This window comes from Vidua macroura, chromosome Z, assembly GCF_024509145.1.
Source record: "Vidua macroura isolate BioBank_ID:100142 chromosome Z, ASM2450914v1, whole genome shotgun sequence".
NCBI lineage: Eukaryota > Metazoa > Chordata > Aves > Passeriformes > Viduidae > Vidua > Vidua macroura.
Genome location: NC_071611.1, coordinates 36,765,621 through 36,777,579, shown reverse-complemented (window position 1 = coordinate 36,777,579; position 11,959 = coordinate 36,765,621). Strand labels below are relative to the sequence as shown.

The window sequence follows — 11,959 nt, the reverse complement described above, 5'->3', positions numbered from 1 at the left end:
GGCTGTAGGTGGCCAAGCTGGAGCAGGCATGAGGAAAGGCCTGCAGGACCACAGTGAGTCTGACTCATCATCCCAGGGCAGCTATTCCATCATGCTGGTTTCTTGCACTGCCTCACTTTCTTCATCTGAGGCAGGCACTCTGTCACTTCTTTCTACCTCAACGGCCTTCTTCACAATCCTACATTCCATTACTTTAGAAATTGAGCAGGAAATACCCAGGTCTGTATTGCTTTGGTCTTAATCTCCCTGAAACAAAAGCCAAGTCAAGTCCCAAAACAGCAACTAAGGAGCCACACACAGCCTGCAACTGCCGCACTTGCTCAAGCAAAAGCCCAGAGCAAACTTCCCGAGCTTTGTTCCACCTTCGGCTTTTTTCCCATAGTGAGTGGGAAAATACTGTGTTTTTTATTATAACTGCTGTCTCTGTTATCAATTTAATTTTTATTAATGCTCCTGTGACTAATATCGCATTCCTTCCCCTCTGCATCTCACACAGCCCAGCTCCAGCTTTCTGCTCCTTGATCCTCTTTGAGTTCTTTGGGGAGGGAACTGCCACATCCCCCATGATCTAAGTCACGATCTCAGGTCTCCTTGATGTGATTAGCACTGGACAGCCATCCTTCCCACAACATCCTATCCTCTCTGTCCAGACCTTCCTGATTCTGGGCAGCATCCCAAATGAGCTCGTAGAGGAGTTTCTGCATGTCACTCCTCACTAGCGTGTCCTTATTCTGGTGAAGGAAAGCCTTGTTAATGGCCACTGCTGGGAAAGCAGGCTGAGGCTGGCACAAACAGCTCCTGCACTGCAGTGCAAGTTGCTCAGAGCTCCTCTACCAGCCCCAGACCTGCTCCCAGCTCTTTGCATTCTACCCCAACAGAAACATCCGCAACAGCCAAGGACTTACTGCTTTTGGAAATACATTTATTTATATGCTACCACTATCAATAAAATAACCATTATCCTCTAATATAAAGTATCACTATCACTAAAAGTGTCACTACCACTAAAAGTATCACTAAAGGTGTCACTATCCCTATCACTATTTATAACTCTCACTATCACTAATCATTGTCCTCTAATATAAAGTGTTCCTGCTGGTACTGGTAGCAGGGGCACCAGAATGGTGTGGGCTGAGGTGAGTCCAGGGAAATCCAGTGGTCCCGTGAAGAGGCACCGTCAGCCAGAGCACAGAAGGAACACGTGGGCAGAGGTGAGCGGTCTGTGCCCATGTTCTTGTACACCTGGGCAAGCTCTGCTGCAAAGACCTCAGGAAACAGGCGGCAGCTTGATTCTGCTTCACATCTAGGCAGACCACAGCTTTCCCTGGTAGAGTCCCAGTCCTGTCTTGTTGCCTCCTTGTCTTCCTGAGTCCTGCTGTAGAAACAGATTTCCAAGACTCCTCATAGATATGAATTTGGAGCACAGTTAAAGCATTGCACTGCAGCGGTTTCCACAGAGCCTTGCTAGGAGCTGCCTGGGCACTCCAGCATGGTGCAAACCCTTCATTGCCAATGGCAGCAATGAATAACTCACATGTCTCGCTTCAGCAGCTGGTACATGATTATGTACCCAACCACTGCTGCAAGCAGCAGCAGAGCCGAGACTGCTACAGATGCTAGAATGTAGTTCTTGCTAAATTCCCACTGTCCAGCAGTCTTGGCTTTTTGCCCAGCAGCTGACCCTGGCAGGACAAAAGACAATGCGAGAGACAATGTTTGTACTCTGCACTAGGGATAATCCCACAGTGTGCTTCAGATGCCCAAGGATTATTGTCTTCAGAGATCTGTTCCTCTGGCTCAAAGGAACAAGAGGGATCCCATAAAGTTCCCATGGAGAAGAGCCCAGTGTGTGCCAGGGAGCAGCTGCATCAGCACAGTTCCTATCTCTTCTTCCAAGCTGCAGGCCAGGGCTGTGTGCTGGGCGCTGCAACTCATCCCTGGAGGGCACTGCAGGGATATAACAGAAAAGCTGCTCTTCTTCCAAGACAGCATTGCTCAAGCACTCACATGAATATTCCCCAGGCTCAGCAAGTGTGCTGGTGTCCTCTGTTGGTTCTCTTTCTTCATCTGAGCCTGGCAGGCTGCCATTTTCTTCCATAGGGAAGGTCTCCAGCACAGTCTCAGAATCTGTCTCTTCAGAAAAAAACACTGGACACTGTAACCAGAAGCCACTGTCCCTTTCCAAGAGCACAGTACCGTGGCCAGGCATTCTGGCAAGTGGCAGTGAGGAGCCTGCTGTCCCCCAAGACAAGAGGAATCCATAGCCAGATTTTCTGCAGTGCAACAAGAAATGCAGACCCAAACCAGCCAAGACTTAATCAACCAAATGACCCACAGAAGGAATACCTTCAGGTTCACCCTCACACTTGGGGTCCAGCTTCAGCCCATCCCTGAGCCTGAGGTTTGGCAGGGGCAGCCAAGATTTTGTGGGATATCATTTCTGCCTCCATGCTGTGCTGAGTGTGAGGCAAACACAAATTCAGCACAGGCCTTTTCCCCACATCTGGATGCCAGTGTCTGCACACAGCAGCTCTGGCCAGTAATGGTACAATTGCAGCAGCAGCTGGAGATGCCCCTGGCAATTGTCTGGAAGCAGAGCTGTGAGCAGACGCTGTGCTGGACCATCTCTATGGCTCACTCCAGGAGGTGTGAAATGGTGTGAAATCCCTGCAGCAAGTCTGTGACTGAGCACTTCTGGCTGTCCAGGATACAGCACATCCCTCCAGGAACCAAAAGCTCAGCTTCCCAGGTCCCAGGGTTAACAGAGTGGGATATACTAACCAGATGGGGCTTCATCCAAGGTGTTCAGGAGCTCCTCTGAAACATCTGGGAATCCTTCAGGGAATTCTTCAGGAACCTTGTCATAATTATTCCCTATTGTTAGATTTATGAAAGGATGTCATACCTATGAAGGTGTATTTCTCATGAATAACACAGGGAAAAGGAGAAAGGAGTGCTCATTCTCGTGAAGGCGGTAGAGACTGATGACTCACGCTTGAGGTACCAGCTCGGAATCAGCATGGTATTTGGCTCCAGCTCAGGGGCTGAAAGAGTTCTCGCTGTGTCCACAACTACAACCAAACACCCACAAGAAGTTACCATCACATGCACTGCCCTCATGGTCACACCTCAAGGCCTGGATGTGGAAGGTATTGACAGGGCACGCACAAGCAGGTGTGTATTCTCACAGCTGCAGGGGGGTCTGGCTGCCCTTGGGACACTGAGCTGGCAGCTCTCACATGAAGTGAAAAGCCATGGCGTGCACACATGACCTGTGGGGGCCTCAGCCCTGGAGCCAGGCCGGGAAGCTGGATAACCAGAGCTGAGTGATAGATAACCAGAGCCGAGTGATGGATAAGCACTGCTGTGGTTCTGGGCCTGAACTGCCACTTCCCACCTCCTTGCTCCTTAGGACTCTCTCTCCATGCTGCACCCTAAAGCAGCTGCAGCCCCTCCCACCTCCCCTGGTGTGTCTGCCCCACTGCCTGCACCGTGGTGGCTTCCTGGCTCAGCCAGCCCCAGTCCTGGCCCCACTGCCATCAGCCAGGGCTATGTGCTGGCCCCTGCCTGCCTACCTGCTCCCTGCCCAGGTGTTGGAGCACTCTGGGCATTCTGGGTTTGCAGGGCCAGGAGAAAGAGGAGCAGGAGGTAGTGGCTCAGGAACATGATTCTGCTGCTCCTGCCACTGCTGCTGCTGCTGCAGTGTTGCCCAGAGCGAGCACTGAAGAGCACAGTGGGGCTCTGGAACCTCACATCAAACAGGGCTCTGTGACCTCATAACATAGTGGTGTCTGTGAACTCCCCAATGTACACCCACATTGCCTGTGAATTCCTGGACCCGCCCTCTATTGATTTCCTTATTCTGCATAGGAATGGAAGGAGCAAAATGGGGAAGGGTTGATGTATTCTGGGAGGCAGCACTCTGCATGGGAATGCAGAGGCACTCAGGTCCTATTCCTCATAAATCCCCATCAGCAGCCCTGTATGAAGGCTGCTGTAAAAAACTCAATTGTGTCTTTCTTTGGTAGTATTTTTCTCTGACAGCATTCTGGCAAGAAACCTGTTTTTCCCATTACTTGTGCTACAGTTTCATGATCTTTGATGGCAGCACTGCTTCCATCCTCCACTGTCATGCAAACATGTGTTTGCAGTGCTCATGCTTCTCCCAGGTGAGCCTAGTATTCCCTTTCCACTTCCAAACCTACGTAAAGCCTCTTAAGGAGCCCCACTAACTCCTGAGCCAAGATCCTTTTTCCCTTGGAGGCAGGTGTAGCCCATGTGCCACCATCAGGCCTGGTGTCCTGTAGAGTAACCCACAGTCAAAGCCCTACACTTCTGTTGGGCACACCAGGGTGCCAGGTATTCACCTCTAGAACCTTTCTGTGTCTGGGTCACTGCAAGTGGCAGAAGTAAATGCCACATCCGGCCCAGATCCCTCAAGCAGTCATCCAGAGGCCCTGAGCACCCTCTTGCTTGTCCTCGGACACCAGGTGGTAATGCCATGGGAGACACACAAATGTGTCAGTTCCTGCAGGTAACAGTTAACACGGGTAGCCTTTTAGCTTAGCAGCTCTTCTGGGAAGGAAATATTCAGGACTTACGTGTGCCAGGCACCCTACGCTAGAATCTCTTGGAAAGCCTTCTAGAGCACCTTTGGTATAATTGCCCCTGAAGCACCAGTTAACCCCCAGGTGTTTAGAGCTGCAAGCACAGAGGCACAGACAGATTTCCCCCTTTAGGGTGTCTCTCCAAGGCTCATAAGCAGACTCCAACCGACAAGCTGCATCAGCTTGGCCAATGCCATCCTCTGGAATCGAGCACAGATCACGGCCCACCTTGAAGGCTGTGGCACATAATGATGAGCAGAGGGCCATACCAGGCTGGAGGATGTCTTGGTGACATCTCCTGCCCAGAAGCCAGGCAGGCTGCCCAGCTGCCTCGGCATTGAGTCTGAGTGCCATCTCGGGCCCTCTATTCCTGCCCGAGGGGTGGCACCGATGAACACTGCCCTTCTTTGTTCCTTTAACTGGTTATACACCCAGTCTCTCCTTTAACGCACTCGAGGCATTGTGCTGCTCGGCGGCTCGTCACCAGCTGTGGGACCAGTGCCCCCAGACCTGTGCTGCTGCTGAAGCCGCCTGCCGCGTGTGGTACGGCACGGAGGCAGCGCTGCCCGCAGCCCGCGGCCTCCTTGCCCCCTGCTGCCGCCATTTCGCACGGGGCCGTGAGGGGCGGGCACGCGGTTGTGGGGCTGTGCCCGCCCCGCAGCTCCAGCTGCTCCCGCTGGCTCGGAGCAACCACTGCAGCAGGAAAACACCTCCGCACTTATTGGGCTGCAGCAAAAACCGCCCCTGGGTTTCTCCTTGTGTGTTGCTCTGTGCAGTTGCCAGTCTCTTGGTTTCCCAAGAGAACCCCTGTTCTTTCCCATTGTGGCCGTGAGGGGCGGGAACGGGGCTGTGGGGCTGTGCCCGCCCCGCCTCCCGGGCCGCAGCTCCAGCTGCTCCCGCTGGCTCGGAGCGCCCCTGCTCCGGCCCGAGGGCCGAGGCGCCTCTCCCGGGCCCGATTCGCCGCTGCTGCAGGAGAGCTCTCCGCCGTGTCCCGGCTGCTGGGGCAGCTCGCCTGGGAGTCTGAGCTGAGCGTGGCACAGGGAGCAGAGCCGAGAGATAAAGACAGAAGAGACAGGGACAGGAAGCAGAACGGAGAGGCAACGAGAGCAAAAGAGGGAACGGGAGCTGCAGGAAGACGCAGAAGGGAAAGAGGAAGAGACGCAGAATGAGCAGAAAGGAGCAGAATGAGTAGGAGAGAACGAAGTCTGGGCTGGGGCGGGATGGAGATTGTTGAAGAAGCTTTGGATAGACAGCAAGATAGAGAGGGAGTGGGAGAGAACAGGAATATAGCGAGAAACCAAGGGACTGGCGACTGAACAGAACAACACACAAGGAGAAACCCAAGGGTGGTTGTTGCTGCAGCCCGTTGTATGCAGAGGTGTTTTCCTGCTGCAGTGGCATGTCAGCTCCCTCAGAAGCAGCCCGGGCATTTCAGAAATAGCACTGCAGGGCATGGGCATGCATGTGTCCCACATGTGCATCTCAGTTCACATGTGCATCTGCAGGGCTGCAAGTGTGGATGTCTATATCACAAGAGTTTGCAAGGCTTGGTTCAAGTGTTGAGGCACAGCTCTCTTCTGAAAAGAGCTTGGGCTGCCCTCTCAGGAGGTGGGGTATCTCAGAGCCCCATGAGAGACAGCCCAGAGGTGGAGCTGGAGGTGCTGTGGAGAGGAGAGGGACAAGGGTGAGGAGCTCAGTGGTTCCTCTTCAGCACTTCAAAGGGAATAGCATTGTCTTGGGACAGTCTTTACTGCCTGAGCTAAAAGTGTAAGAACCCCTCCAAAACCCCACAGTGTCCAGAGATGCCTTCAAGCATCTCTCTGGCAATTGCTGCTGGCAATATCCTCCCCACACACTGCAGGCAACAATCAGCCTCAGAGCCTGTGCCGTGATTCTGGACAACAGCTTTGCTGCACTCACACCTCCAGCTTTGGCTGTAGGTGGCCAAGCTGGAGCAGGCATGAGGAAAGGCCTGCAGGACCACAGTGAGTCTGACTCATCATCCCAGGGCAGCTATTCCATCATGCTGGTTTCTTGCACTGCCTCACTTTCTTCATCTGAGGCAGGCACTCTGTCACTTCTTTCTACCTCAACGGCCTTCTTCACAATCCTACATTCCATTACTTTAGAAATTGAGCAGGAAATACCCAGGTCTGTATTGCTTTGGTCTTAATCTCCCTGAAACAAAAGCCAAGTCAAGTCCCAAAACAGCAACTAAGGAGCCACACACAGCCTGCAACTGCCGCACTTGCTCAAGCAAAAGCCCAGAGCAAACTTCCCGAGCTTTGTTCCACCTTCGGCTTTTTTCCCATAGTGAGTGGGAAAATACTGTGTTTTTTATTATAACTGCTGTCTCTGTTATCAATTTAATTTTTATTAATGCTCCTGTGACTAATATCTCATTCCTTCCCCTCTGCATCTCACACAGCCCAGCTCCAGCTTTCTGCTCCTTGATCCTCTTTGAGTTCTTTGGGGAGGGAACTGCCACATCCCCCATGATCTAAGTCACGATCTCAGGTCTCCTTGATGTGATTAGCACTGGACAGCCATCCTTCCCACAACATCCTATCCTCTCTGTCCAGACCTTCCTGATTCTGGGCAGCATCCCAAATGAGCTCGTAGAGGAGTTTCTGCATGTCACTCCTCACTAGCGTGTCCTTATTCTGGTGAAGGAAAGCCTTGTTAATGGCCACTGCTGGGAAAGCAGGCTGAGGCTGGCACAAACAGCTCCTGCACTGCAGTACAAGTTGCTCAGAGCTCCTCTACCAGCCCCAGACCTGCTCCCAGCTCTTTGCATTCTACCCCAACAGAAACATCCGCAACAGCCAAGGACTTACTGCTTTTGGAAATACATTTATTTATATGCTACCACTATCAATAAAATAACCATTATCCTCTAATATAAAGTATCACTATCACTAAAAGTGTCACTACCACTAGAAGTATCACTATGGCCCTGACTACCACTATTTATCACTCTCACGATCACTAAAATAATCATCATCCTTGTGATAGAAAGTATTGCTGCTGGTAATGGTAGCAGGGGCACCAGAATGGTGTGGGCTGAGGTGAGTCCAGGGAAATCCAGTGGTCCCGTGAAGAGGCACCGTCAGCCAGAGCACAGAAGGAACACTTGGGCAGAGGTGAGCGGTCTGTGCCCATGTTCTTGTACACCTGGGCAAGCTCTGCTGCCGTGCTGGATTTCTTCGGCCCAACTGGCTCCTGACTCTGTCGGTGAGAGTGAGCCGCCCCCAGATAGCTGTCAAATCTGGGGTGCGGCTGTAATGCACAGCTGCTCTACGGCACGGGTGGACTGCGTTGGGGATAGGACTGCGCTGAGGGTTGGGACAAGGAACAGGCAGAGGCCTTCTATATGTTTTCCAAAAAGTGTTTATTCCCCGAAGGGTCAGGGACAGAAAGACACTGAATCAAAGACATACACCAACTTAAAAATGGGGGAGGTCCCAGGGGAGGATACAGTCAGTCTTTAACTAATTGGAAGAAACTGGGGGTGGACCACAAGGTGGGGAATACAATGTTTAAACCAATCAGGGATTACAGGGGAGGAGAACAAACCAAGGGGTTTCAAAGGATGCAAAATTGATAGGGAAAGGGGAAGGCTTGGGGAGGGATTGACATTCAGTGGGAGGAGAAACAGGGAAGAAAAGAGATGGGGAGATGGACAACTAGGGCAAAACCGAAAATACAGAGGGGAAAGGAACATCCCATTGGTAATAAAATATGCTATAACAATACCACATGGAGGTGGTTATAAAACTGACTACTAGGACCGAATTACAATCAAAAACACGCACTGCAACAGTGCACAACAGTGCAAGTTTCTCACAGCTCCTCTCATAGCCCCAGCCCCGCTCCCAGCTCTGCTCCCAGCTCTGTGCACTCTACAGAAACAGCCCCAACAGGCAAGAACTTACTGCTTTTGAAAAGATACTTACTTATCTATCACTATCACTAAAACAATCATCGTTCTCTAATATAAAGTATCACTATTGCTATCACTAAAAGTGTCACTATCACTAACAGTATTTATCACTGTCACGATCACTGAAATAAACATCATTCTCTAATATAAAGTGTTCCTGCTGGTACTGGTAGCAGGGGCACCAGAATGGTGTGGGCTGAGGTGAGTCCAGGGAAATCCAGTGGTCCCGTGAAGAGGCACCGTCAGCCAGAGCACAGAAGGAACACGTGGGCAGAGGTGAGCGGTCTGTGCCCATGTTCTTGTACACCTGGGCAAGCTCTGCTGCAAAGACCTCAGGAAACAGGCGGCAGCTTGATTCTGCTTCACATCTAGGCAGACCACAGCTTTCCCTGGTAGAGTCCCAGTCCTGTCTTGTTGCCTCCTTGTCTTCCTGAGTCCTGCTGTAGAAACAGATTTCCAAGACTCCTCATAGATATGAATTTGGAGCACAGTTAAAGCATTGCACTGCAGCGGTTTCCACAGAGCCTTGCTAGGAGCTGCCTGGGCACTCCAGCATGGTGCAAACCCTTCATTGCCAATGGCAGCAATGAATAACTCACATGTCTCGCTTCAGCAGCTGGTACATGATTATGTACCCAACCACTGCTGCAAGCAGCAGCAGAGCCGAGACTGCTACAGATGCTAGAATGTAGTTCTTGCTAAATTCCCACTGTCCAGCAGTCTTGGCTTTTTGCCCAGCAGCTGACCCTGGCAGGACAAAAGACAATGCGAGAGACAATGTTTGTACTCTGCACTAGGGATAATCCCACAGTGTGCTTCAGATGCCCAAGGATTATTGTCTTCAGAGATCTGTTCCTCTGGCTCAAAGGAACAAGAGGGATCCCATAAAGTTCCCATGGAGAAGAGCCCAGTGTGTGCCAGGGAGCAGCTGCATCAGCACAGTTCCTATCTCTTCTTCCAAGCTGCAGGCCAGGGCTGTGTGCTGGGCGCTGCAACTCATCCCTGGAGGGCACTGCAGGGATATAACAGAAAAGCTGCTCTTCTTCCAAGACAGCATTGCTCAAGCACTCACATGAATATTCCCCAGGCTCAGCAAGTGTGCTGGTGTCCTCTGTTGGTTCTCTTTCTTCATCTGAGCCTGGCAGGCTGCCATTTTCTTCCATAGGGAAGGTCTCCAGCACAGTCTCAGAATCTGTCTCTTCAGAAAAAAACACTGGACACTGTAACCAGAAGCCACTGTCCCTTTCCAAGAGCACAGTACCGTGGCCAGGCATTCTGGCAAGTGGCAGTGAGGAGCCTGCTGTCCCCCAAGACAAGAGGAATCCATAGCCAGATTTTCTGCAGTGCAACAAGAAATGCAGACCCAAACCAGCCAAGACTTAATCAACCAAATGACCCACAGAAGGAATACCTTCAGGTTCACCCTCACACTTGGGGTCCAGCTTCAGCCCATCCCTGAGCCTGAGGTTTGGCAGGGGCAGCCAAGATTTTGTGGGATATCATTTCTGCCTCCATGCTGTGCTGAGTGTGAGGCAAACACAAATTCAGCACAGGCCTTTTCCCCACATCTGGATGCCAGTGTCTGCACACAGCAGCTCTGGCCAGTAATGGTACAATTGCAGCAGCAGCTGGAGATGCCCCTGGCAATTGTCTGGAAGCAGAGCTGTGAGCAGACGCTGTGCTGGACCATCTCTATGGCTCACTCCAGGAGGTGTGAAATGGTGTGAAATCCCTGCAGCAAGTCTGTGACTGAGCACTTCTGGCTGTCCAGGATACAGCACATCCCTCCAGGAACCAAAAGCTCAGCTTCCCAGGTCCCAGGGTTAACAGAGTGGGATATACTAACCAGATGGGGCTTCATCCAAGGTGTTCAGGAGCTCCTCTGAAACATCTGGGAATCCTTCAGGGAATTCTTCAGGAACCTTGTCATAATTATTCCCTATTGTTAGATTTATGAAAGGATGTCATACCTATGAAGGTGTATTTCTCATGAATAACACAGGGAAAAGGAGAAAGGAGTGCTCATTCTCGTGAAGGCGGTAGAGACTGATGACTCACGCTTGAGGTACCAGCTCGGAATCAGCATGGTATTTGGCTCCAGCTCAGGGGCTGAAAGAGTTCTCGCTGTGTCCACAACTACAACCAAACACCCACAAGAAGTTACCATCACATGCACTGCCCTCATGGTCACACCTCAAGGCCTGGATGTGGAAGGTATTGACAGGGCACGCACAAGCAGGTGTGTATTCTCACAGCTGCAGGGGGGTCTGGCTGCCCTTGGGACACTGAGCTGGCAGCTCTCACATGAAGTGAAAAGCCATGGCGTGCACACATGACCTGTGGGGGCCTCAGCCCTGGAGCCAGGCCGGGAAGCTGGATAACCAGAGCTGAGTGATAGATAACCAGAGCCGAGTGATGGATAAGCACTGCTGTGGTTCTGGGCCTGAACTGCCACTTCCCACCTCCTTGCTCCTTAGGACTCTCTCTCCATGCTGCACCCTAAAGCAGCTGCAGCCCCTCCCACCTCCCCTGGTGTGTCTGCCCCACTGCCTGCACCGTGGTGGCTTCCTGGCTCAGCCAGCCCCAGTCCTGGCCCCACTGCCATCAGCCAGGGCTATGTGCTGGCCCCTGCCTGCCTACCTGCTCCCTGCCCAGGTGTTGGAGCACTCTGGGCATTCTGGGTTTGCAGGGCCAGGAGAAAGAGGAGCAGGAGGTAGTGGCCCAGGACCATGATCCCCCCTGCTCGCAACATTCTGCTGTTCCTGCCACTGCTGCTGCTGCAGTGTTGCCCAGAGCGAGCACTGAAGAGCACAGTGGGGCTCTGGAACCTCACATCAGAGATCTGTGATCTCATGACAAAGTGCAATCTTTGAACTTAGCGCTCACCATTGGGCCTTTACTCCTCTGCCAATGCTTCCCAATGTACACCCTTGTTGCGTGTGAATTCCTGGACCTCCCCTCTGTGCAATTTCCTCATTGTGCACAGGCCTGGAAGGAGCATAATAGAGAAGGATGAATGAGACACACTACTGTGAATTTGAGTGCAGAGACTCTGTGATCTTTCTCCACAGAAATCCCTATAAAAAACCTCAAAGGCTGCATTAAAAAAACCTAACTGCAAGTATCTTTTTTTGGTACTATTTTTGTCCAGCAGCATTCTGGCAAGTGTTGTGTTCCACTGAGAGAAATCACAAAGAGTTCTTTTAGAATTAGATTGTCAGGGACAAAATTATGCCAAACAAGGGAAACATTATACTTAAGAATCATTTAGTGCTTATGAAAAAACAAAAAGCAAATGGAGTTACCCAAGCAAAGGAGGGCTGGAAAAGACAGAAAAGAGGGGATCAAAATGGGAAAGCAATAGGGGGAGGAGAGAGAGACAGAGAGGGAAGATGTGGAGGAAAAAGGG

At 51.6% G+C, this 11,959-nt stretch overlaps 2 protein-coding genes across 3 annotated transcripts; both read right to left on the bottom strand.

Annotated features, from left to right (window-relative positions):
- Window positions 1-901: 901 nt before the first annotated feature.
- On the bottom strand, window positions 902-5,234 carry LOC128822634 (uncharacterized). Of its 2 annotated transcripts, none has more exons than XM_054004391.1 (6): window positions 3,576-5,234; window positions 2,994-3,071; window positions 2,782-2,874; window positions 2,008-2,133; window positions 1,535-1,682; window positions 902-1,372 (listed from the first exon to the last, which is right to left on the bottom strand). In XM_054004391.1, the coding sequence occupies exons 1-6, from the start codon at window positions 3,664-3,666 to the stop codon at window positions 1,063-1,065; spliced, it is 846 nt and encodes a 281-aa protein (XP_053860366.1). In that variant the 5' UTR covers window positions 3,667-5,234; the 3' UTR covers window positions 902-1,062. The 2 variants fall into 2 exon arrangements, with proteins under 2 accessions (XP_053860366.1, XP_053860365.1); XM_054004390.1 differs by having other exon boundaries at window positions 902-1,375; window positions 3,576-5,231.
- LOC128822297 (uncharacterized) lies at window positions 5,023-11,281 on the bottom strand. The gene is made up of 8 exons (XM_054003989.1): window positions 11,191-11,281; window positions 10,609-10,686; window positions 10,397-10,489; window positions 9,623-9,748; window positions 9,150-9,297; window positions 8,650-8,990; window positions 5,478-5,732; window positions 5,023-5,300 (listed from the first exon to the last, which is right to left on the bottom strand). The coding sequence occupies exons 1-8, from the start codon at window positions 11,279-11,281 to the stop codon at window positions 5,023-5,025; spliced, it is 1,410 nt and encodes a 469-aa protein (XP_053859964.1).
- Between the last annotated feature and the right edge of the window lie 678 nt (window positions 11,282-11,959).